The sequence below is a fragment of the Lagenorhynchus albirostris genome, chromosome 13 (assembly GCF_949774975.1).
Source record: "Lagenorhynchus albirostris chromosome 13, mLagAlb1.1, whole genome shotgun sequence".
Taxonomy (NCBI): Eukaryota; Metazoa; Chordata; class Mammalia; order Artiodactyla; family Delphinidae; genus Lagenorhynchus; species Lagenorhynchus albirostris.
Genome location: NC_083107.1, coordinates 48,043,522 through 48,071,343, shown reverse-complemented (window position 1 = coordinate 48,071,343; position 27,822 = coordinate 48,043,522). Strand labels below are relative to the sequence as shown.

Here is a 27,822-nt window from a genome sequence, read left to right as displayed (position 1 = left end):
CAATAAGAAAGGAAGGAAGGAAGGAAGGAAAGAGGAAGATGGTGAGAGAAGGAGGAAAAGAAAAAGAAAAGAAGAAAGGGAAAGAAAGAAAAAGAAAGAATGAAGGGATAGCTCTTGTATATAGTAGAATACTAAGTGCTGACTCTAAATGTGGGAAGAGAGATGGAGTTTGAAAATAATCACTTGTAACTACTGTGTTAAAGACTGGATCAGGTAAAATCTTCAGTGGATGATACATCTAGGGCAAATTTTTGATGAAGTACAGATATTTTCATTGTCTTAACATGTCTCTCCACAGTTTATTAGTTGTAAGGGAGAAAAACGTACTGTTCAGTGGAGAAACTGGGCAACATGCTGACCAAGCATTAAAATCATGAGTCAAGGACATGGACATCATTTCCCTCCAGATGGGATACTGTAAGAAGACCACACAATCAACAATGTATTTCATCCAAGAATGCAAAACGTGAATATAATCATGGTGAAACATCAGATAAGCCCAAAAAGTGACTTTACATTGATAAAAGGTCGGAGGACTATATATCTTTTTAATTTATCAATGTCATCAAAGACAAAGAAAGTCTAAGGTAATGTTTTCCATTAAAGCGGGCTAAAGAGACGTGAAAACAAAATGCAATGTCTGGCCCTAGACTGAATGCTCTGATGGAAGCAAAAATGCTACAAAAGACAACATTGGGTCAACTGACAAACAGGGAATATGGATGAGAGAACAGATAAAACTATAAAGCAGAAACTAACACACCATTGTAAAGCAATTATATTCCAATAAAGATGTTAAAAAAATATTGTATCAATGCCAAATTTACTGAAGTTGGTGACTCTCTGTTCTGTAAAGGGATATCCCTATTTTTAGAAAATGCACACTGAAGTATTTAAAATGAAGGGCTATTAAGTATATAACTTATCCTCAGTTGGTTAAGAAAAAAATGAGAGAGTGAAAATGTCAAAGCAAGTAGGACAACACGCTCACCACAGTAAAAGTATATCAGTGTTCTTTGTACTTTTTTAATTTTGAATTTGTTTGTAAATTTTGAAATTATTTCTAAACGAAACTTTAAAAAAATGTGTTGCACCAGTCTTTTGTTTCTATACCTTCTTCATTCACTGTAGTACAGGACTTTACTACTTTACATCCTGAAGTAGTTAGTACATTGCACAGGATTCATTTTGCTCAAAAAATATTCTCTTAGCTTACTTTCCAGCTTAAATGCAGCAACTTCCAACTGCCTGAAAACCCATGAAATATGAATTCCTTCATTCAGAGCACTGATCTATTGGCCCCCAAAGGCCATTCTAGCCATGTCAACCGTGCTATGGTTACATGAAACAAAACAAACCTTCTCTGTTCCCTGAACATAAGTCTGTCTAGCCCCATCTAAGCCATACTTCCCTGTGTGGAATGCTCTCCCAGATACTTTTATCTTCTGTATTATCCTTTCTTTACAGCCTAGTTCAGATATTATCTATTGCTTTAAGCTATTCCTGAAACCTTTAAGCTCTTCTGAACCCCAAGAACATGAATTGTTTACTCAACCGTTTAGTACATTACATGCTACCCTACATGATCGGTCGTCATGTGATTTTCATATGTGTATATATTATCCTCATAAAATCATGTTATGTCTGGGAATGTATTCATCATAGAGTCATACATATATTAGGATATTAATAAATATAAATAAATGAACCATGAGTCAAAAAGCAAACAAATTTTTAAAAGTTAACAAATAAACAAAATTAAAAAATAAACCTAGGTGCTCTCTCAGTTCTGGTAACAATGGCATTTCAAAGAAACATACGTCACTTAACCTCTTTGAACCTCAGCTTCCTCATCTATAAAGTGAGAATGTATATACCCTATCTACTTCATAGGGCTGTGTGAGATTTGAGACAAACTTAAGGGACTGAAGAATGTTCTACTGCGATTCTCACATGTCCTTGTCCCTGGCAGTTACTTCTTCCCAACCTCTTGCACATGACCTTAGACCCTGTTAATTTCTACTCCTTTTGATAAAACCGAGATTGTCCAAAGAGCGGATGCTAACCTACAGAAACAATTCATTCTTCTTCCAAGAACTGCCTTTAACCAAAACTAGCTGAACTTCAGCTAACACTCCTGCCAAAGCCCTATAAATATTCTGCCTTCCTTCCCTAAGTTCCCAGTTTCTTTAGAGACTTCTCCTGTTTGGCAATGTTGAATAAAGGCTTATGCTAATGGCTCCCTGGTTGATTTCCTTTCTGGGAGAATACAATGACATAACATAGCAGTGGTTTTTAAATGCCAATCCATGGACAAGCTGCATTAGAGTTCTTCTGAGAGATTTTAAGAAAAACAAGTAATAATGCTGAGCTCCTCCCACACTTTCTGTGGTGTCTGGTCAGGAATTGATCCTTTGAAAGCTCTTCAGATAATTCTGAAACAAAGCAAGGTTGCCCCATGTGTAGAGAACAGTTTTGGAAAGCCATAAAGGGCTAGTGAAATACAACCCGGTAAGAGATCTGTGAGTTGGTAGTTTGCTTCATTTGAACTCAGGAATGATTCTCTTAAAAGTTAAAATCCCATACATGACATTTCTACATTGATACAATCACCTGATCTCTGAGTATGGAAACCCCCTTGAGACTGAATGTAGAACAGACACTTCTCTGCTGCACAAGGACTGTCTTGTGCCTTGTACTAAAATAATTAACAGGGAGATAGTCTCTAAAAAAGAAAAAGGAGCTAATATCCCAGCAGGTCATGTGCTGGAAGTTATTTTCAGCAGAGAGAATAAAGGTGCGCCGATTCCTCTTTCATTCGGTTTGCCTGTGTCTCCGGGACGCACCTTTATGTGACTCACCTCAGTCAGGAAATCTACAAATCAGGGATTGAACTTGACATTCTTAACATTAGAATTTAACCAACGGAGCTAAATGGCCCCAAATGATCTATTATAGCTTAAAATAAAAAGCAGTTCACCTGACAGAATGCCAGCATATCTATCAATATACCCAGAAGCTAAAAAGTATAACTTGCTGCTGTTCATTGCCTAAATATATAAGAAACAAAGAAATTGAACAGAAATTGGCCTCCAAACAATAATTTCAATATTTTATAAAGCCCTAAGATATTTATCAAGCCATAAAATTAAAATATAACTTCTTTTTGCATTATTAAATGGAAAAGAACATGACAAAAATTGTTGCTCATTTGAGATAAAAAACACTTAACATGCTGCTTATTAAATGTACTTGTTGCTGGAAGAACTGGAATAAAAAATGAACTGTGTGTATCAGCTTCAAGCTGTTCACTTGGTTTTCAAAGTCAACTGCAAGAAACAGTAAAGTCTAAAGCTTCAACAAGGCGAAGGTGATGGGGCTTTACCTGTCATGGCCTGTTGATCATCCACCGTTAACTTTAAACTTTTTCCTCGACGAACCACACGCACTGTGTGCCATTCGTTATCATTGAGGTTATAGCCGGCAAAAAGGGTCTCGGGACCTTTGCCTGTAGAATATGCCAAACAGTCATTATGGACACTCAGAATCAGTCAAGCAAACGAACCTCACAGAGAGTGAGAGAAAGAGACAGAGGAAGGGGGGAAGTGAGGGAGAGGGAGGAGAGAGAAGAGAGAAAGAGGAGAGAAAAAGGAGACAGAGAGAGGAGAGACTGGCTGGATCAATTCTCAAGCCCATTAGAGTCATAGCAAGCAAGGAAAATTACGTTAACAGACATTCAGCTGTAACACTTTAAGAAGGATCTTTTAACATTACACATTGATCAAAGACAAACAAATTCACCTGTTGTTATAAATAGGCACAGTCAATACAGCATTGGGAAGCCTCCTAAATCTGCACACACTTTTCCCTCCCTCAGGAGTTCTCTGATTTTGCCTGATCACTTTCTTGCTAATGAAGCAGCTAGCAGTCATGAAACCTCTGACCTTGGGGAGGTCATTAGCTCACCATTTGCAGTCAATGGCACCTGGCTGATTAGACTGGCAAGGAGGCAGCTCTGGGTACGAGACTATGTGACGGCTGCTCTTCGCTCTTACATCATGTACCTCCAATGTTCACCAGCTTCTTAAATGTATGGAATGTTGTGTCTGAGAACTAAGTCTCGTGGAGGCACAGACAGTGGGTACAGGTAAAAGAATGGACTCTTAGGAGGTGAAGAAAGTGAAAAAAACACTGCCAATAAAGGGCCGAGTGTTGAGTGGGAGGGAAGAAAAAACAAATGAGATTAAGTAGCAGTACAGGGAAGTGATGCCCAGCTAAGGACCAAAGGAAAGAGGACAAGAAGTGTAACCTACTGGGAAAGCAACCGCAAGTGAACCCATGTAAACCTGTGCAAGTTGAATTTAAATTGGCTTAGGACAGAGAGGTTATTTCAGGAGGTATTTTGAAATTATTGAAATGACAAAGTTAGACAAATGTCTCTCTTCCACATAAAAAGGAAGGGAAAAAAGAGCTTTCAATAGAACTGGAATTTTTTTTTTTTTTTTTTTTTTTTGCGGTACGCGGGCCTCCCACTGCCGTGGCCTCTCCCGTTGCAGAGCACAGGCTCCGGATGCGCAGCCCCAGCGGCCATGGCTCACAGGCCCAGCTGCTCCGCAGCATGTGGGATCTTCCCGGACCGGGGCACGAACCCGTGTCCCCTGCATCAGCAGGCGGACTCTCAAACACTGCGCCACCAGGGAAGCCCAAGAACTGGAAATTTTTAATTAAAAAATAAGCATTGTCAATAATCTGATATTATGATTCATTTAAAAAATCATGAAAATTTTTAATGATACATTTTTTGGTGATAGACTTTGTTTTTTAGGTACTGACATTTCTATATTTATACTAAAATAACTAAAGACGTGACGCTGAGTTGAGTTATATGACTTTCAACTAACTCAGGATCAGGATGGAGTTCATAATTTCTTCCACCAAATTCTATCAGTCAAACCAGCCAATGTCCAAGGACCATAGGAGGATGTATGAAAAGGCCAAAGAGAAGAAGAGAGAAAAATAAATAAATTAGGGAACCAAGTACTAGAAGAAACCTCAGTAGTCCGTCCCACAGGAGATCACTGTTTGCTTTTAATACCACAGGCTATCCAGCAAGCCCACTGATTTCTCTCTTAGGATATTACTGATGATACAAGTTCTGTCTTCCTTGGTTGGGGTTTCTCTGAGGCTTAAAATGAGCCAGTGACATAAGTTAATTTTGCAGGATGAACTGCCTCCTATCTTTAAACAGAACCATCATTAAAATTAGTAATTATCTCTTTTTGTTGCTTTAGAGAAGTTAAATTGCATCTGGATACATGAATAAAAACTAGTCTAGACAGAACCGTTTTGAGAGATTGATCACTAAATATCTAGAGGAAGCCTGTTAGTTCAACAACTGCAAAAATGCTTTGAGACCAATTGCTGAAAGCAAGTTCCAGGATCAAAGGAACTCTTTCTAGTTTCAACAGTGAAAAAAGAAGTGTTTAGTAACTCTGCAGAATCTTATCATCCTACCAGCAGCAAGGGCCATTCTGAGTTTTGATCTTTGAAAAGAGAACATATCATTTTAAAGCTATTTTTATAGGGAAGATATTTTTTTTCTTAGAAATGTGCGCTTTTGAAGCAGCTTCACTCCCATTCTCTTAATTTAAAAGTGTTTTGTCAAGAAGAAGACGCATAAGGATGATATCATCATTATACCCCATTCTGGGCTTGATCTTGCAGTAAAATCTTAATGCTTCATCTATGAAACAATAATTCCCATAACAACAGGCACAAAACCCAATTAAAAATAACCCTTTGGTTCATGAAAATCTCTGCGGGCCAACTTCAAGCTCCTTCCTTGCATTATTAAAAATGTGAAGAGATTAATTTAGGAAGACAGGGTTTTGTTTTTTTTTAATGCACTTAATATTCTCAGTTCAAAACAATGTTATCCATGCAACATGAAGTGTCGTGGAGAGTGCACTGGACAGGGAGTTAAGAATTGTGGTTGCTAGTCCTTAATTTGCTACTAAGAAAGAAGTTAGAGGCTAGTAAATGCTTACTATGTACCAGGCACTTTATTTATTAACTTATTTCATCTTTACATTATCATTTTGCATATGTGAAACCAAAGGCCTAGAAATCTAAAACGACTTGTCCCGAGGTCACACAGCTAAAATGTGATAGAAAAGTGTTCCATCCTAGGTCTGACCTACTCAAAGCCTGCATACCTTCCCCTGCATGATACTGCCTCCCAGCTAATGTGACCTTTAGATAGCAACGTGACTTCTTAGTTTCCTCACATCTAAATGAAGAGGATAGGAAAGTTGCTCTTTGTCATGACTTCCAGCTTGCTCTACAGCACAATCACAATGTTATGAAATCTTACACACCTTCTGCATAAGTCATGGTGGAAAGAAATCTCTAAAAAATACACTGTACCTCTACTCAGGGATACTGAAATGGCTGGTACTAAAGACATGATATAGATCGGTTTGGTACTAGATCCACCCACAATCAGCAATTTGCTAAAACGTGCAGCTTCTTGTAGTCTCAAGAAGTCAGGCTTACAAAGTGAGGAGATGGTCTAGAGGATGTCTGCAACGCCTTTGAGATCTCACATTCTCACAAACATTTTAAACATGTATTTGGTAAAGGAAGATGGCTTAACTGTTGAAATTGTGGAGTTCAGAGTCATTTGTCCCCATGGCAAAATTACAGTCTTTCAAAGCATTAATGATCTGAATTCCTTTTAAGACTTCTTTTTCCTTCTGGGATAGCAAAACATGTCTCATTGGTACTAACACCTTACTCCCAGCATTAACGTGAGTGTTATAGAGTGAATATCTACAAAACTGGGGCAGTGGTTTTATTATTATTTTAAAACATTGGAATTATTTTTTTCTACCTGTAATCACGCATAAAGAATATAAAAATCACATAAAGGGGAAGTTGCTCTGCTGTTAAAGAAGCAGGCTAGCTTGTCCCCCAAGGCATCACCCAGAACCTCTGGATTCTGCAGCACCCTCTAGGGGGCTCATTTCTCCCTTTAGGAAAGTGATGGGTTTCTTTATCAGAAAACTCCAGCAAGGGCTTTTAAAAAACATTTCCAAGTAACCCTTTGCTCTTTAAAGTCAGATTTAAAAATACAGATTTTCTTCACTTACAAATTAAAAAAAACCTGTTTTTCTAGGACATCATTTATTATACATATCAAGGTCCAGAGTTATTCAAAGCTACCCTTTTTAGTCTATCTGCATTATCAGCCCTTTAGCATGCATTTTCAACACTCCTTTAATTACAAAGTCCCAGTTTATAAGCTCTCTCTTGAAGATTTTATAGGCCATATCCTCTTACGTCAAGTGAGTTACAGAACAGATTGCCTTTCCTTATTTCTATCCATCAGGAAACCAAGATTTAGGATTTGTGCTTAATTTCAGCAACTTGATTATTTTCTTTCCTTTAAAAATACCCCCTGCATATTGACTCTTCTCCCTAATTATTTTTGCTAATCACTTTAAATTCTATTTGAAAGTATTTGGGCATAAGTCAATAAATGAATTTATTCAATGAAGAAAAGAATAGCTTCCAAGGGATGAAGTGATAATTAACCCAACTCCCCCATTTTACAGACAGCTTCATGGGAGGTTAGTTGATATATATGTATATAACATCGTTGATGGATTTCAGGTTTGTTTGCAAGCGTATTTTTAATCTATTTTAATAGTTGTTTGTTTCTTATTATTTCACGAATATTTCAAATTTATTTCATATTCAAGATGTATATAATAGTAACTTTGGATCCTTTTGGGAAGAAAGCCTTGTGTGCCAATGTCCTGTGAAGTACTTATATTGTTTTTTTTGAATGTGAGGAAAGAAACATTAAAGAGCAATAGAGTAGAATAAAACAGAGCTAAGAAATCTACGAAGCAATGTGATCAAAGCTGTCTAACAGACTAAAATGACAGCTGTCCCTAAAGCTGAAAGATGGATGTAGCTTGGGAAAATCAAACCAATTATATTTTTAGTTTTCAAACTTTTAGACTTGAGTGCCACAAAGCTGAGACTCATTACGTACCCTTTAGGTAGCTATCTCCCTCTACTGGTATATTTTAAAGATGCTAAATACACAAATGAACCATCTGTATCAGGTACCCTATCTCTCACTATAGTTCAAACTAGTTGGTTCTAGCTTCCTTTTCGTTGCCTTAAACATCAGATGTAAGTAATTTCTATTTTATAACTATCTAGTGATTTGAGTAGCTAATCTGTTTACTCAACTAAGCCATTTAAGCATAGGGATTCGAATGGGTACTTCTGCAAAGGCACAACCCAGCAAACTGCATAGATAATAGGCAGGTAGGAATCCATTTAGTTTGCCTTCTAGAAATGATCTATCTATCTCCATTTTATTAAGAACAGGTTGTGTCTTTTCAACCACAGCTATGTGGGCTAAAGATGGGCATCACATGAAAGTGGATCCTAAAGTTTCCAAAGTTCTTCTATAAATTAAAAAAGAAAAGATTGGCATTGCCTTAGGCATATAAATTGGTTCTATCTTTATACATAACTGTTCAATGTTTTTTGATCATTAAACTGCCTATAGCACCCAGCAATTGAATTAGAAATTACAGCACCATACATCTTAGAATTATGAAATTTTGAAATCGAATTGTCCATACTGTATCTGTTGTTTGTCCCATTTAACTAGTCTTATTCATTCTGGGTTATGTGGCACCCATATCCTACTAATTTAGTTTAAAAATTATTTTGTACCAAACACTGATCGCACAAGCACTGGGAATGCCCCAACTTAGATTTTCGAGGAGCTTTCTCGAAAAAAAGATGTAATAGATCTAATTCTAATAGATCTAATAGGGGTCAAAACACTTCTGCAATGGACCCAATAGTAAATATATTTGGCTTTGCAGAACGTGGTTGTCATGGCAATTACTCAACATTGCTATTGTAGTGCAAAAGCAGCCACAGACTATATGTAAACAAACGTGTGTGGCTTTGTTTCAATAAAACTTTTTAAAAACAGGCAGCCAGCTTGTACTTTTCAGGTCTCTGTAAGATACACATAAATAAATAGACAATTTAAATTCCCTTTTCTCCTGAATCTTTACGTTGAATATTAAAGAAATAAGTAATGGAAAAATAATCAAGAGCTTAAGAGTCAGGAGACCTGAGTTTTAGATTCACTGTTACCATTAAATCCAACAAAAGCTTAATTATGCTAACTTAGTCTAATTCTTCTCCTGCTCTTGGTCTGAGTTTTCTTAACCGTAAAACAACAACAACAAAAACTAAAAACAATTTTAAAAGGCTGTAAATGGCATAAACCAATTGCAAAGTTCCTCTACTTCTAAAATGTAATCACCTTTCCTGTTCTACAAATTTAGAATGGCAGCCTTCATTAAAATGCATGACATTTGTGTGTATATATAAAATTAGGTGTCTTATCTATATCCACTTTTCCGAGTACTACGGAGTTTTATTTGGCAATGGACTTTGAGGACTACAGCCTCCAGTGGGAGGCAGGACCTGGTGGGAAGCTGGAAACAAGCCTTGTCATTGTGACAATAATAGAAAGAGAGAACAGCCAGGAAAAACAGAAGCAAGAGCCACCACTGCTGCTTGCCTGAGCTATGGCTCTTGGCAAGAGCACTTATGCCCGTAAATGACAGGAGGATGTGTTCCTCAGGTTGTAATTATGATACCTTCAGCCTGCTATTTGACTTTGCCATTAGTTTCTGATTTTAAAATAATTACTTTAAAAAACAGCCAGACCTCTGCTTGAAAACCAAGCAAACAAACAAACAAACTAAAACCTAAGGAGAGTAATTCCTCATTAAATGTTTCTGTTTTATCTTTCTCAATTTTTAGATACTGGGCTGGGAGCAGAATTCTTTTGTTTTTATTTCTCACATGAATCAGCTAGGAGAGTTAATTACCAATTAAAATTAGAAACATGTAAAGGGCACTTCCAGATTCTTCTTTGATATTCACTAACCTTACTAGGGGAAGGACCAATTAAAGAGTCTGTGAGCCCAGTGCAAAATGAAGACATGGGACCCTTGTTCAAAATGAAGCATTTCAGGACAGTGGTAGCAGAGCATTAATGCAAGCACAGGCCCTTCAAAGCACAGAGCCCTGGGTGACTGCACAAATTGCACGCTGTTTGAGCCACCCCTAATTAAGGGTCTAAGTTTTGTGCTTATTTATTTTTAAAGTTTCCTTTAGTTAGCTCTATATTCAGGAATGTGCAGACAAGACTTCATTTATCAATGTAAGATCAACGGTTGGGTCACCTTCCCCATACTGTCTGCCCTTAATGACAAGGCCCCTGGGGTATCAGAGAAGCTGTCTGTCTCAGAGCTGTCTTGCTGGCCAGGCCTGGTGCCAGTCATGACCTTGGACTGACCAATCACCCTAACAGCCATGAAATTGAGGTACTAGCCCAGCCACCTAACTCCTCCCTCTTTAACCCTCCTTAAGCTCTCCTCGATTTAGCTACGGAGACACCCTTGGGAACTATTCAGTGTTTTTATAAATAGCTATTTGCCTTTACTGTATAGGCAAAGAGACATGTATAGAGTCCTAAGAACAAACAAATTTTTTTATACTAAAAATATTAGAAATATCCCTCCCTGGAACTTCCCTGGTGGTTCAATGGTTAAGACTCTGCGCTTCCACTACAGGGGGCACAGGTTCGATCCCTGGTCGGGGAACTAAGATCCCACATGCAGCAAGGCCTGGACAAAAAAAAAAAAAAAGAAATATCCCTCCCTAATTAAAAAGTACTTTGAGCAAATAATATAAAGTTAGACATTAAGCTTGGAGATGAGGGTTTTTCAAAAATGAACAGTAACAGAAGAAAGACATTTTGTAAACTTTTAAAAACCACTGGAGAAATGAAATAGTCACATGCTAGTTAATTACATTGTATTTGCTTTGATAGGATTGCTACTTAAATCTTTCCTTTTTTTTTTAACTTTCTAGAATGTGTATATCTTGGTCTGGTGCATAGGTTCTGGATTCACAGATTATCCGAGTTTTTATCCTAGTTCCATGAGTTACTAGCTGTGTGACCTTGGGTAAAATATATAAGGTCTCTGTGTCTCAGTATTCCTATCTGTAAAATAAGCCAATAATAGAAACATTTTACAATATAAATTTAAGGCATTTTAATTACTTAAAACAATGCCTGGTACATGGTTCACCCTCAATTATAGTAACGGTAATATTATTATCAGTATTATACGGCCATTATAATTGTGATCTTCCCCTAAATGGGTTTAAAACCTCAGAGAGAATATCTTATGTCTTATCGTTCAGTGCCTTGAACCTAAAAGCCATTCACTAATTATTTATTGAATGGGTGTATCTGTTTAGATTTTGTGAGATTTTTTTTTATGGTAGATGAAATACCTCTTGATATTGAATTAAGTCAAATAGTTAATGAAAAGTAACTCCATTAACTTTTAATGCCTATCTTCACTAAGAAGTGTCAATAATAAAGTTTCATCCCTCTGTTTTCATATTTGGCAGCATGAAATCTGATAAGTCAAATAACTGGAGAACTTGGGTAACTCAGTTATCTGGTTAATTATTTAGACAGCTTCATTGTTTACTTCCATTGAAAATTAATTTAATGATGTGTAGAGTCTAGGAGAGCAAAATCACCCAAGGCCTGCAGTCAGTAATTTCCAAATGCAAAGAGAATAGTTGGCTTAGGGATTGGAGGATTCAAGGCTTAATGAGTATTTAATTATAAGAAAACACGGATCTTATCTGCAAGAGGCTCTGACCTTGGAGAGCTGTTGGAAATACCCTACAAAGACTCCTCTGCCATTTTCCTAACTCATACTAACCCTTTTCCATCATCTACAAAATAAAATTCACTATATATAGCTGCCTCACCTCCTGTTTCATTTCTGGCTACATATCATAGCTCTAGGCAAGTGAATAAACAAGGTTCAAATGATCTACTAAGAAACATTTAGCCTTTACATATAGCTTTGTTATTGATTGTACCCATTTATGACAGATCAGGATAAATATCTCTGATGCAATTCATTTTGATGTAAAAAATGTACATTTTAAGAAATATAATTACCTTTTAAGAATATAATTATATTTACAACACAGTAAAAATGAACACAAATTATATAAATATATTGCTAAAAGAATGTTTCAAAAGAGGTTTCTTTAAATCTAATCTAGCTCAAATGACTGGTTTGGGAAGAAGCATAATAAAACAAACCTAGTATAATGAAAGGAAAAATGTGGACTGTGACTTTATTTTAAGGAAAAAAGGTCATTTCCAAGAAATGCTTATCACATAATAGGATAGCTTGCAAGTATAAAATTAAGTACTAAATACTTAATGTGATTTTAATAAAGCATTTTAAACTGAAAGTATACTCAACGTTGGCATAACATGAAAAGGATTATATTGATTTATATTGACACTTACTTAAACATGTCTTATGTAATACCTACACAATGCCAAGCTATCTGAATGAAAAAAGTGAAAAAGTATACAGATACTGAGCATTTGGAAACTTACAAATATTCAATTTGACATTCCATAAACAAAGCCATGGATTATAGTCACAAATGCAAAGATTTTTAAATTAAATATATGATTTCTCACCCAAACACATTGTAATAGCTACAGAATTCATTTTAATGAGAAGATCAAGAAGACTGTACAGTTCTGTAAAATTCAAGGAACAATGGCTTTACCCGTGTGTTACTATAAGTGCATTAGAATATCATTAAATGAGAGTCCTTCAGTATTTTGGGGGGTATTCTTGTAAAAACCTTCTCCCCAAATAAGAAGCATATTAGAAAAAAAAAAAGTAAGTTTCTGGCTTTGTTAAGTTTATTTGTCCCCTTCTTTTCATTTCACAATTAAGTCATATCAGTGTTTGAAAATCTAGCTTTCAGTATTTGTTGTAAACATTACGACCAACTTTTTTTTTTTTTAAGAAAATGCATTCTAAGGCATATGATAAGGGATAGTTTGTCTTTAGAATTTTTGAACTGTAGCATCTCATTTGTTTTGATCTTTTTTCTTTTTTTTCCTCAGTGATTGCCCAAAGGAGGCTATGGACAAATAATACATGATAATTCATTCATTCATCATGTAAAAATTAGAATGATAATATAAAATTTTTTTTCATAGCATTGATATAATGATTTACTAAATTCTTTATTTTGGATTTTATTATTGCAATAACAAATAGTGCTAACTTAATTTTTTCCTTTATCATAATTAGCTTATTTATCAGGCTTACTTATAGTCACTAACTTGAGGGCTATGATTCTATTTGACTGTTTATTTTAGTAACTGGAAAAATAATTGGGATTACTCCTTTGTTTGAAGTTGTTTTTCGATCAAAGTCTTCTGAAATGAATGACTTCCCTTACTAAACAGGAGGTATTCTAAGACGGTGCTTGCCCAACTATAGCAATGGCTCTCAGCAATTAAATCTTACACAAGATTAATTTGGTTAATCTCAGGAGAGAGTGTTCGGAGGGTCCCTGAAGCTGGTCAACCAACTGCTAGAAGTAATGTTATATCTGTGTGCTTGTTCCTGGTCAGTCTTGCTATGGTGAGATTATGTTAGTTAGGCTTTCACTTTAGTGGGTTAGTGTCAATGATGATAACTTATACCAACACATCTAGAAGTATCTCTTCATATATGGTTATTCCAATCTGGTTTGTTTCTCAAGATGTTGCTCACAGATGCTTCCAATCAGTTTTCATCTGATTGCTCTGAGGTCACTGATGAATCATCATAGAACTTATTTTTGTACATAAATATTTTCTCCCTATTTTATCTTTCTTCAGCTGGCTCAGTGACCTGGACCTGCTTTATAACACTTCAGTATAAAATCTGAAATAAGCAATAGATCAGATTTTAAAATACTGCATGTTATAGTCACATACTGGACCTAATGTTTACAGTATGTTGCTGAAGTAAAAGAACCTGTTGCAAAACATTTGCACACCGTGACCCTAGATTTTTAAAGATACACGTGTTACACATTTATTTCATTAGCACTAAGCATAAAATATTTCAAGCCTATATTTAGTCTGATCTCCTGGGAAGGTGGGAGGGTGAAGAATTCTCACAACTGTATGAAAGATGCATTCAAAGAACAAATGACAACAAACAGTCCAATATTAAGTACAATAAAAGTAATAGTAACTGAAATACTCTTAGAATTGCTTACTTTACCTTTGGGGAAACTGTTTTCAAAATACACTTCTTATCCATCTTGCTCTTTGCTCCCATTGGTAACAAGTGAAAGAAATGGGTAAGAGCTCTGAGCACACTGAATATTTCAATCTCCAAGTTTTTTGATGGTCCCATGCATTTCCCCCCGATTTAAAGAGCCCTGCCCACTTGACTTACGTACCATATGTTTGCCAGTAACGTGTTGAAGAAATTGTAATCCTCAAGGGTATTTCACAGTTAAAGTCAAAACATTTTAAATCAGACAGCCTGGAAAAAAGATGTTTGGGGAGAAAGCCTGCTGCTCCTACAACCCTTCGGAGGCGAGTATACTGTCCTGCTCTGAGGACAGCTGACTGGATCACCAGTGGGCATCTGCCCCCAAAGCTAAAATCTGGTCAGTGTCTTGTGAGGTGACATGATTTGAAATCTCTGCTCAACAGGACCGGTATAAGTAATGAATATACCGATTCTCTTTCTAGGGAAGTTTGAATACATAGCACACATTGAGTCAACAGCTGAAGGGGCAGCAAAAAGTCAAAAGACATGCACAGGAAGAGGCAGTGAACAGTAACCATGAGGTAGGAGACACCATGAGTAAACAGAAGACACGAAAATGTAGAAGCTAGAATCAAGCAGAACCAAGTCAGTAGAGAAGAGAGGAAGCTAAATGGAAGCTCAGCTAGAAGGCTTATATTAATCATGTCTGACCTGTGGTTAAGTGGGCAAAGCATCTTTTAAATTATGCATCCACTTTAGAAGGTAGCAGATGCATAATTCCTGTCTAGCAACTACATGAGGAATTGAGATCCACAATCACAGCATTTGTTTTCATATTCTCTGACAGGTAAGCAATTGACAAAGTGTAAATTGTTAGTGGCTTTCTTTTGAGGAAAATTAGGAATGCAAACATTCTTGAAAAAATTCTAATCTATATTTGTCTACACTAGTAAAACCAGTTATTTGACATGGCACCTTAGATCATCATTGAACATTAGCTGTCCAAAGGATTAGAGGCTATTTTAAACAGAAGTTCTTGAGTAATTTTTAGTCTTTCTGATCCTTTAGGATTAACTCTGTATGAACCTGAATCATGAAAGTCACATCAGTAAAAAGACAAAATGCTCCAAATACAAAAAAGAAATTATTGTTTTCTTTAAAATGAGTGAAATTCTAATCATATATCTTACAATGAGATTGACTAAATGTAAAAATAAAAAATCTTAATAATGACTAGGAGTGTCTAATGTCTAATTCCTATTTTTACCTTCGATTTTCTGGATCAATGATAGCATGCTAAAATGCTACCTCCCTACCAAAGAAAAAACAAAACCGAAAAGAAACTCTAAGCTATGAAGGAAATGGCAAATGTTTAGAAACCAGCTCTCTCTAATAACACAATAAAAACCTCCAACCAACGGGTTGTGGTCTCACAATTTGTGACATTTTGTGGTATAAAAGAAAATTTCCTTTTCACAGAAGCCAAGGGGATATCAAATTCAGAATGTTTCTTCTGAAACTTTATAGGTTTTTCTGGCAATTTCTACTTTGGCCATTGTTGTAATACTAACTCTCAACAATGAAAGAGAATTTGATGAATTTGGCCAATGCCAATCTGGAATTTTGCATTACTTTGAGCACACCCTTTTGCACTAGTAATAAGAAAATGCTTTACTGAATAAATTAATAATTGAGCGTGATTTCAACATGAATTCTTAACCTGCACAAAAGAGCAATCTTTTAAAACACTTCAGCATTTTATATTTGCATATAAGCAATAAACCAATTAATTGTTCACTAAAATAGACCCAACTCTTCTACTTATCAAGCCCACACACTACAATTTTGCACAATCTATGTAGTCATTAAATGTGTACTCTTCTTTATAATTCTCATAAATTTTAGATATGGAGGATTCAAATGGGCTCTCCTTAAATTTTATTGCAATTTTGATATTTTTTTAAAGACTCACTGTCATGTGCCAATTCCCTTTGCCTGTTTTGGCTATTTGTTTTTCATCAGAAATCTACGGTCTCTATATTTTATATGTAATTTCTTTTAGATTTCTGTTAAAAATATTCATTCATAAACTGTCTCTTTTTCCTTTCTTTCATATATACTTTAAACTTTAAAAATGACAACAGCAGAAAACAAACAAAACTCCTCTTTTCTGCATGTATATATTCATCTTCCTTTATTCCTTGAGCAGTTCCTATCCTAGGTGGATGGACAGCACCAGTCACTGAGAGGCAATGATTGACAGAACTCTACAAATCAAGGGATGGTTATGGGGAGGCAGAGTCAGAGGCTCCTTTTTGCAGTTCTCTGCTCTTCAGGCACCAGGCAGCTGCTCTGACCTGAATATTTGTTTCATGTTAACAACAGCCAGCCTCCAGAAATTTCCTCATATCTTTTTAAGTAGCCTGCCAAGTGGCAGCCTGATCAAAGCAATCTAATATGGCTTAAGTGCCACTGGTTGACATTTTGCAATCTTTTATTGCTTTCCATTTTTATCTACATAAAAAAATTGGTGATAACTAATATCCAGTTGATCTTTTCATTCTGGTAATAAAATGATAACACAAAGATCTTATTATCCACTCCAGACATCCATCATAGTACATTTTCCCATAACATATTACTCAGAGCATTTCTTCACTATCTCCAAATCAAAAGTGAGGTTAAGTACTTGGCCTTAGATTCCCTTTCTCTCCAATCCTTAGACAATTAACTACAAATAAAAGGAGCTGAACTTCAACCCTTGACACTTTGTCCACATTAATGTCATCTCCAATTTTGTTGTCTCTGTGTCTTAAATAAACCATTTTCTGTAAGAAGCCAAAAATAGTTGGAAGCTCTGCCTACTAAAATATATTTTTTCAACCCAGAGAGTTTTTATTCTTGTAAGAAAACAAGAGGAATGAGAACAGGAGTAAACAACATTGGAAATGGAGAATTAAGAAGAGTAAATCTTGGTAGGAAGGAAGAGCAGGTGGGCAGGAGAAGAGACATGTTTAAGGATTAAAGAAACACAAATAATCAAATAAACAAGCAAAGTAAACATCAGAGAACATGGGTTTATTAAAAGCCACTTTTTATATGAATGCAGAGGCGGCCCCAAACTTTCCTGTGGGCTGGCAGGATATTCCATAATTATGTCATTGACTTGAAAAGACAAAAAAAAAAAAAAAAAAAAAAAAAGGAAAGAAAACACTAACAAAAACAAAATCACAAAAGCCTCCTTGCATCCACTACATCTTTAAAGTAGTTACTTATATGACAATTAGGACTCACCTATAGTTGATAGGAGCAAGTTTAGTTTTCAAATTTTCAATGTATTTAAACCTTCAGATTATAATACTAACAATTTGTAAGGTTACTAGAACAAGAGAGAAAGAAAAAACAAATGGGACTATTGAAGCAAGCAATACACTACCACGATGCCAGATTATCAGAAAAAAATTATATAGAAATATATAGCCTAAAAAAAAAAAAAGGAAATATATAGCCTAATGACTTTGGATGTACTGCTGGGAATTACCGGGCAGCAAATTTGAAATTGAGACTGTCTTGGTCACCCTATCTCAGGCTACATACTTTGGCAGACAAAGAGAATGCAGAATAAGACCAATGGCCTTTCTAATAGTACTTACTACAGGCCCTACTAATAATGCATTTGAGAAAATTTCACAAGGGGTAGAAAATTTCTTTTGTGTTCTTTATAGTTTTTAAAAGTCTTAAGTCAATCAATACTATGGACTAGGCAAGAGACTCTCATACACTTACTTTCTGATGCGAACAATTCATGTCTCAGTCACACAGTACTATTCAGTCTGACTTGGCCTCTTTTGGTAATAACTTGGTAATGATTAGTTGGTATTTGTACACATTTCTATAATAATTATTTTTTGTAGAATCATCTGTAATTTGTCTTTTTTTCATTAATTCAAATAATTGACCTTTATGTCAAAAGGACGTGACTAGACAGTCCTTTTTCATCTACCTTTATTGAAATACCCTTCACTGTCCAGGGAAGACATTTATCTGCATTAAAAGATGCTGGTTCTTTTAGCAACTCACATATAAAATGATTTTATGATGGTAGACTACGGTTCTCCATATTGGAGTTGACTGGGGAGGCAAGAATAATCTGATTGCCCTGGACAGAGGAGGATGGAGGGCCATATAATAACACCTCTGTGTTCACCTTCCCATCTGTGAATCTGCAAATACTGACCTAATCTAATACCAAGTCGCAGATAACAAACATATTTTAGCAATGAAATAAGCTAATGGACATCAATGAACTGAGATTGGTCTGGGATTGTGTGCAGAGACATTCCATTTGTAATCGGAGAGATCAAAGCATACATTTTGACACTGACATGACCGCTATTCACAGAGACGGTTCTTTTTAAAAAGTACCCTTTCCACACATAAAAATAAGCTTTTGATTTTTAAATAAAAACAGCCTCTCTCCTTCCATTTAAAGATTCTTGACAGCTTTTCCTATGGGGCAGGGGGGGAAAGGTGGCAACAAAAAATCTGACAGAGATGGTCCCTGGAATTCAAATCAGCCCTTTCTCAAAAGGACCTTAACAAAAGGCTTTCCCCTGGCCTGTGCATGGAAGATTCCATTGCTGCATCTAAACTACTGACACAAGAAGGGCTGAAAAAGAAACGTATCTGCCATCTCCTAGTCCCAGAGGTCTGAATACATGCAATGCAGCTAGACCTTCCACCCTCCTCACTTACTACCTATTCTTCAGCAGCAAAGATTGGAGAGTCTGACGCTTTATATATTTTCTTTTCCGTATCAAGTAATATCTCCTGTAAACTGAGGAAGGGAGGGTGGAGGGGTGATGAGAAAGGATGGAGTGACTACAGGAAACAGCTGAGCAATTCTGAGTAAGTGTAGAGAAACTGGAGAAGATTTCCATTCAAAATTAATAATTTAGAGTTTAATATTCATTCTCAATGCAAGATAATTTTTATGTTACAGTTTGTATACTTCCTGTGGAAATTCTCTTAAAGACATCAATTGAGGTATTCTTTATTAAGCTCAAAACACAGTTGATGTCTTAGGTATGGTATAATTTTTAGACGGTGGTGGCAGAAAGTTGTGATTTAGTAAATGTACATTTCAGTTTCAGACAGATTTATGGCTTACAGAGGATAAATGGAGTAAGTCAATCTTTCACTAAACTACAAGTTATACTGAGATACAAGTATTTTATTTATATTTTTTATTGGGTACAAAATGCAGTCCAGGTGGACAGCTCTGCTTATTTATCACTGTGAGTTAGATTTGCATTATTTGAAATGTAAATTCCTCCCTCTCCTCAAAGTTGAGTAATGACATGAATTCTAGATGGAACTTGGAGTTCTGGCTACATCTGCCCACTATTCCCCAAATAAAACAAAGGCAAAGGAAATGAAAACATTACCTGATCACTGAATGTGCTTTCCAGTGACTGCTGTCAAGTTAAGGCATTTGCAGTCCTGTCCGAGGTGTGCACTGAAAGCTCACAGCCATTGGTTTAATCCAAGTAATTTAAGTGTAACACACACTCCTTAAAAAGGGAAAATATCCACTAACCAGCAAAAAACCTTTGTCCTCAAAGGTATTATTCTGTGAAATATCCAGAGAAAATACTATGCTTAATATCAGTCTTATAATAATAAGCCAAATGGAGAGAAGGAGCTAACAAGGGTAATTAGACTATAAACAAGGATTTTAAAAAACCATTGATAGAGCTGAGAACACAGAAGCACATTTGATGGGGTTAATTTCCATTAAATACTAGAGCTTATGTAGTTATATTCTGTGAATAAAAACCCATGCTTTATTGTATGCCTAATATAAATAAAATTATAGCAGAAGTCTAGAAAAATAGTTTCCTCACATGGATTTTCTAAGGGAGAATCAAGAACATCTTGATTCCAGGGAGAATCAAGAACATCTACGGCTGCACTGAGTCACAAATCTGGCTTTGGGAAAAGATCTTGTGAGTTGCCACCTTGTCTGCATCTGTGCTCCAGAGCTGAAAGCTAACTGGACCATGGTATCAGACTTCTAAACCTGCTCCTTTTCAGAGAGTGTAGTAAAGATGGGGTTTGAGAAGAGATGATGTATACTTGAAAAATTCTACTTGTGTTAGAGCTCTGAGAGATTAGTTCAGGAACTGTATTCTGTTTGAGATGATTTTTATGCCTGTATGATAATATAATAATTTATTTTTTCATAAATCACGATTCAGTTACCTTTTTATTGCTATGATTGGAAAGACTGGCTTTTATTCTGCTTTAATATGAATATTAAAATATTTTAAGACAAATCTGAGTTGTAAGAATCACGGGTATTTGAAATAGTATGCATTTAATTAGATAAAGCTTCTTGTTTCTGTAAGTTGGAGACCGTCCTTTTATTCCTCAGAGGATGACTTACTGACATTTGCAAACACAGCCAAAGGTTTTGGGAGTAGACTCCATCAACTCACATTCAGCATTTTCCAAGGATATAAAAAAAATGTTTTACTGACTATGACAGTGAAAGATTAGAAGCTTGTTAGAACCATTTTAGTTAAATAACTAACAACTTTGATATATTAGATGAGATTCCTCAATGTGGTCAGCACAACCTGGAAAAGAAAAACCTAAATATTTACGTAAAGAAATAAGTTTACACTTCAGATAATGCTACAACTCAAAATAAAATCACAGTCCTTACATCCTTTCAAGTTCTCTAGTCCAAATCAAAAAACTCAGTCCATGCATCTTTTCTAACTCATCATTTGGCATGCATATCACAGATTTGAAGGGTTTGGGTTATTTTTGCAGATATATGATTAGGATGTAAAAATTCATTATGTAAATAGTCATAATGTACAAGAAAAAACTCTTTAGATAAGTAATTTTCTGTATATACATAAAACTTGGAAAAACACACATTTTCCAATGTAAAATTTTGGTTGAATTTAGAAGGGTTTAATAGTAACTTTCACATGAAAAGATTTTTTTTTTTCTATATTTGAGTTAAGAGATAAAAACAGAAAGTGAAGGAAATAAGATCCCCCACAGTATTTTCTCCTAATTTGGTTGTGAAGAGAACTACTGGAGTCCAAGATCTGCCAAAATACAAATGCTATTTGCTTTATCCAAAGGTCTACAGAGACGTTTGCACCTTCTGTTACAAGATATTTGTCACCTCTTTTCCCACTTAGAGGTAGGAACTGAAGCAGGAAAGTCTTCAGCTGGACAGATTTCAAAATGAATTTTTACAACCCAGATGATGGACTGGTATACTTCAAGAGTGAATTCATGAGTCTTATAAACGCCTTTCTCTTGCTGTCTTTTTTTTCTTGACTAGCTACATCATAATGGAGGAATAACATTTTAAAAATTTTGAATAGGCACTTACTGGAATTACAGTTAATCCTGATACAATCTAGATGGGGAAGAATAGATGAAAAATGAAAATTTATCCTTCAAGGTAATAGCTGCAGACATCCAATAAAACACAGTCCACCCTTCCGGGGACAGACACATGCAAATATGGCCACTCCATATTGTTTATTCTTTACATCTAGAACCCAGATTCATTGTTATAAAACTGCACCATTGGAAACAACAATTAGAAGGTTTTTTAAAAAATGGCCAATTCAAACAAAGCTACATGGTGACAAATCTAAGTGAAATAAAGAACTGTTAACTGTCAAAGATGCCTGGCTTAGACTGGCTGCAGCTTTCTCCCCATCTGTGAAAGAACAAATCATTGTTTTCAATATAATTAAAAAGTGCTCCGTCACAATGGGGTACAGTGCAAGCTCAGCTAGGCTCAGACATCTTGAACCTCCAAAATCTATTATCCCACAAAGGCCAACAGAATCCTACAGAATTGTCATGGTCAAATGGAGAGCTAGTTGAAATTGTTCTCAGTTCACCCTAATGTATTTTTTATTATTATTATTTGCTTGGGCAAAAAAGGTAAGAGCCAGGTGTTAGCTGGATTCCGTGCCTTGTATTAATTGGAGGAAGAAAGAAACAACTGTTCCCTTTAGAAACTCTAGTGGCTAAGGAGTAGTGTCATTCTTCCAAGCACACACACCTATCCCTCTGTTAGGAGCTAACAATGTTATCTCTGCATAGTAAGTGTCATGGTAACTACTGCTATTGATTTTCCTTTTCCTGTACTTTCTTCTTATATAAAATCAGATTCCCTAACAGAATGTCTAATCTGGATAACACAGACTGTGATTATAAGGGTTATCTTTAAAGGATCATGTGGCATGTTTTATGTTTATTTTATATATAGATAAATATTTGTTGGTTTTGTTTGTAGTATTTAATGCCTTTGGGGAACATGAAAAATACAAACCTAGATTCTGTTTCCATATAGCTGAGTTTGTCATGTGTCGTCAACCGCATCAGAAAAGTGGTTGCAAACAGCCAAGGATCAGCACCTACACAACTCTTTCCACAGAATGCTTTGCTGTTGGAAAATTCCCATGAGCGAGCGTGTCCACCTCCCAGGGCTAACAGCCCCTTTACTGCAATTAGGCAATTTTGATTGACTTGTAGTAACCTATCATTGTCACTAGAGGGAACTCTAACAGAACTGTAAAAGAGTACTATGTGCTCTTTAGTAATCTTAAAAAAAGTCTTATTATTGAACTTAATTTAACTAATATTAATTGAGGCAATTGTATGCAATAAACTACCAATGAAGTAATTTTATATTTTATGAGCTACTATTCTGCCCAACATAATTTGAAAATGTATGTGGGGTTTTCACAAATGCCTTACCTCATCACATTTTACTACTCTTTTGGTAAATCTATGTAGTCTTGAATTTTATTTTTCTCTCTGTTTATTCATTATTGTGTATACTCAGCACTTCCAGGAAATACAGTAAAACCTCATTAATTTATACTCCTATTATTTGGAGTTAATGATAATATTGAAATGTACTGGGCAGAATATTTGTAATCCTTCATTCGATATGAGTGGAGATGGCCTGAGAAAAATTAAACAAATTATGAAAGGCCAAGTTTGGGAAGAAAACTGATTTCAAGTAATTTACTATACAATGATGGCACAACTAACATGAAATAATGTGCTAATTATGGATAATTCTTAACCACCCATTAACATCAGCCTAGTAAGACCTTTCCTTAAGATTTTTCCAGCTATTAATTTGTGTTTTTGAATGTAATTGAAAACAAAACTGCTTACAATTTTTTTTTTCTTACAATTTAGACTTTTTCTTAATTCAGCCTGGTCTTCCCCCAGATTTCATCCAGTTTGGTGAGGTTTTACTGTAGTGACTCTTTCTGAATGCTACAATCAAGCAGGAAAGCATTATTTTTCTGTAGAAGAGTCTGTGTCTTTAGTGTTCTCATGGCTGTTTGCTGAGGGCCGCAGACTTTGGGCATTGAAGGGTTGTGTATTGCTGTTTGATAGCAAAATATCACCACACAGTATTGCCAAACAGAAAAGATGGAATACCACAAAGGTAATTATTCAAAGGAGAAGCCCAAGGAGTAGAGAAAGAGCAACTGTTGATCTAGATCACTAAGTAGAAATTTGACATTTTATAGCATATGTTATCCAAGTAAAAGTTGGTGTATTTTTGTCTTATCTGAAAGGATTTCACCTATAACCAATCAGAGTATCAGTCAATATAAAAGTAGGAAATTCAGTTTGAGGCATCGTTAAGCCTGAACATTTATACTTTCAATTAACCTCATTAATACATATGGCTTCCCTTTTAAGAACCCTCAGTGGTAGGAATCACAAAACAGTAAATTATGTTAATGAAATAGGAACAATAAAAAGATGTCCCCCAAACCTAAATGAATTTAAATAATGGAGATGAGACCATTAAGTGTTTTAACTTTCCATGGCAAACAGGCTACTTGATAAATGTTTGCAGGCAAAACTGAACAAAAAGTGAAAAGTGTTAGTTCAATGGGGGAAGGCGAGTTGTTACCTAGATTGACCGTCAGTTTCACACGTCCTGCGTCCAGCTCCAGGCGGAGGGTGTCTGCTGAGTCTCTGGAGGTGGTTGCCATGAGAATGCCATATGCGCGTTGGGACCGAAACCGTAAGGATACATCCTCAGCCTCTGTGTGCATCACCAGCGGGAGCTGGATTTTCATAAACATACTCCCATCATAGCTCAGAACCGTTGCTTCTATAGATGGGAAATGAATATAAAAGCTCTTGGTCAGTTTAGTGCATTTATACTTTGAAAAGGAAAAGCATGACCTATTAAAGGTTTCCATATAGAACACAAGACACAAACTCAGCTCATCTTCTTCTGAAATGAGCAAATTTTTTTTTTTTTAAACTAGAAAGAGGAGTCACAGGAAAGAGAACTTCCTCTGTGAAGTATATGCTAAAGTCCAGAAGCAGAGGTGGCTGCACTTCCCTTTCTGTACCCAGAGCACTTTCTACGTATAGCATTCATCCTGTCAGATTATCCATGTTCATGTATGCATATCCCTTCTCAACAGCAGACATCGTCTTTTTTTGTATAGCCATAGCGTGAGCCTGGCTTGAAGCACCAGCAACTGTATATGCACGTTTATATATGGTCAGGCCACTGATCAGCTCCGTGAAATTAAACTTGGTTCTGCATCGTTCACCTGCAAAATGAGAGGGTGCTACTAGAGCATCTCTAAGGCCTTTGCTTACTCAAAAAGCCCATGATTCTAAGAAAAGTTATTATCATCATCTTTTTCATAATTTCTGCCCTAAAACAATCAAAAAAGAAACATTAAAAATATGACTTAAATATAGGATTCAGGCCAACACTTTTCCAGAGGTGATGTTCAAAAACAGAAGAAAACAGAAGAAAAAATGATATTACCAAACAACAGGTAATGCTTCTTCTGAGTCATTATGGTTAACAAGGTAATTCATTTTTACAAAGACACAAACTGTAACTTCATTTGAAAGTTCATTTGCAGATAAGGGGTAACTTAAAGCATTATCTGTAAGCACCACCACGGTGTTCCGAAAAAATTAAGCTATCACCAAAAAGTCAATAACTATGTACCTGGGTAACATTGAGTAAGGATGGGGGTGGGACTGAGAAGCTTGTGTGGGTGTGTGCTACTAAAGGAAAATGGATTGCTTTAATGGGGAAGTTGCTTAATGCTGCATTAAACAAATAGAGAAGCGAATAGCAAAACTGTTGATCTCAAACTGACTGTTTTAAGAAATAGCGCCCCTTAATGTTAAACACCATATGGTTGTGGAACCCTGCAAAACAAGTATGAGTCATTTTGCTTTCCCATGGGTTCTGATAACGCAGAATACCATTTAATAAAAGAAAACCTACCTGAAATTAAAATAAACCAGGAAATTCTCATTATCTTGCCTATTTACAGCAATTAACTTTACTGATGAAACCATGCTTATTATGAAGACTATATTCTGGAGTTGTGGTTTTGAAAGATTATCTTCCAAAAAGTCAGGAAAATCAAGTATTGCTTGTAACAGACTTTAATCATTAGTTATCTTCGTGGGACTGAATGCACATCCAGAACAGGTAAGTGCCCAGGGCTCCAGGACTCTGCTCCAGGGCGCTTCTCTTTTCTCTCTGCCTCTTAAGGGATCTTGGTCAACTCACGTGCTCACTCCCCCTAATACTTATTAACAGCCCTGACTTCTCTCCTGAGCCCCATCAAACATCCATCAGCCATTGCCTATTTGACATCTCCAATCTGAATAAGATACACACACCAAAAATGAACAAATTCAACATGTTCCTGCCCCAGTGTTCTCCATCTCAGTAAATGGCTTAACACCATTATTCAGACCTTAACCTTTCTGCGTTCTCTATTACCCTCTCTGCCACATCCAATCTATTGGGAAATCTGCAAGTCTTGCAGCCTCTGATTCCAATCCATTTCCTGAATCAATCAGTTCTTGCCGCTATAGTACCTTAGACTCTGCTCTCATGTCTCACCTAGACCACTATGATAGCTCCCTCAATGGTCTCCCTACTTTTACTCTTTCTCCCTATACACAGCAGCCAGGCTAAACTTTTAAATAAGTCGATCAGATTCAATAGCACTTCATTGATTCAACTGTGCACACCCAACCCCCCCACCTCCATCCTTCACCTCCCCACCCCTCGCCAATAGATTCCCACCACTGCAGTGGGAATAAAATCTGTATTCCTTTTATTAACCTATAAGGTTGTGTGTGATTCGGCCCCTGCCCATCTCTCTGGCCTCAGCTTTTAGCAGGTCCTCCCTTGTTTAGTAACCTCCAGCCACACTGATTTCATCTCTCATTCAAGTATCTGCACTTGTGGAACCTTCTGTCTTAAAAGGTCTCACCCCTAGATCTTTATATGGCTTGTTCCTTCAGCATTCAGGTCTCTGGTCAAATGTTACTCCAGAGACGCCTGCTTCAAATCCTGCTTCTAATTACCCCTCCAGTTATTCTATATCTACTTACCATTTCTTTTTTTAAATTACCATTTCTGATTTGTTTGTATAGTATAATCTGTCTTTGCCTTTTAGTATGTGACAGTCATTACAGCAGAAGCTGAGCTCTGCTATTCATTGCTCTATCATCAGCCAAGTGCACCAAAAAGCGCCAGGCAAACAGTAGAGCCTTGATAAAATTGACTGAATTGACAATTGCACTTGATACTGAGGATATATGAAAGAGCGTATTTCAATTTGAATACCATGCATACAGAAATACTCACTAATGAGATTATTTATTCTGTCTATTGTAAGTGAATCTAATTTTGGTAAGGTAGATGAACATCCCTTAAAGTCTACGTTGAAAGCCATAATTGTGCCACAAAAGACAGACTAGGAGAGGGGTCTGTTTACCAAAACAGGGGTCTCATGGCTAAGCATTGACCTAAGTACTGAGAAAATAAAATATGATCCCCTTAAAATATGGTGGTTCTACCTCATATCACATATCTACATCATATTTTTCCAATAAGGTTTCCCTAAAGAAAATCTAGTAGGAGTTGCTCAAAAAATAATTAAAACATGATTGTAAAGCTGTAGTGAATACTAGAAAAAAAATGCTTCTAGTATAATCTTAAAGAAATTCGATCTCTACCATTTCTCTTCCTAATTTATAGCCAATTATTGTCCATATCTATAAAGCAACAAATATTTGAATAAAATTTTAAAAGCCATTATCAATTGTTCAGTTACTTTGGTGTTATACAGAGAAAAGGGCGAAAATATTTTTAGTTTTCTCTTATTTATTTAATCTGTAAATCTAGTCTCTATTATTCAACAATCATTTTTTTAAATGATCTCATATTCTTCTATGAAATGTAGCTTAATTTGATTGAAAATTAAGTAGAGGGAACATCCTTTTAGAAATATAGATGACTGACAATGGATCATAAATATTGTATGAAATACAATCTAAAGTAAAAAAAAAAAATCAGTATCATTGGCCTTTAACATTCTCTGAAAAACTGCAGGAATGAAATAACAGTAAAGTAATAAAACTCGAGTGCCTCTGAGTTAATGTTTAATTAGACAAGAAATGGAAAATGCAAAGGTTGTAGTCTAGAGTTGCCAAATAAATG

The 27,822-nt window shown here is 35.9% G+C and overlaps 1 protein-coding gene across 17 annotated transcripts in view; it reads right to left on the bottom strand.

Annotated features, from left to right (window-relative positions):
* Window positions 1–27,822, bottom strand: part of NRXN1 (neurexin 1) — a 1,122,104-nt gene that overhangs the window by 580,261 nt on the left and 514,021 nt on the right. For 10 of the 17 annotated variants that reach the window (XM_060170168.1, XM_060170152.1, XM_060170157.1 and 7 more), the window contains 3 exons: window positions 24,229–24,432; window positions 21,658–21,684; window positions 3,386–3,508 (listed from right to left, as the gene is read on the bottom strand). In XM_060170168.1, the coding sequence (XP_060026151.1) occupies window positions 3,386–3,508; window positions 21,658–21,684; window positions 24,229–24,432 (354 nt within the window). The remainder of the gene's footprint in view (window positions 1–3,385; window positions 3,509–21,657; window positions 21,685–24,228; window positions 24,433–27,822) is intronic. The other 7 variants (XM_060170161.1, XM_060170166.1, XM_060170164.1 and 4 more) reach the window with 1 other exon arrangement.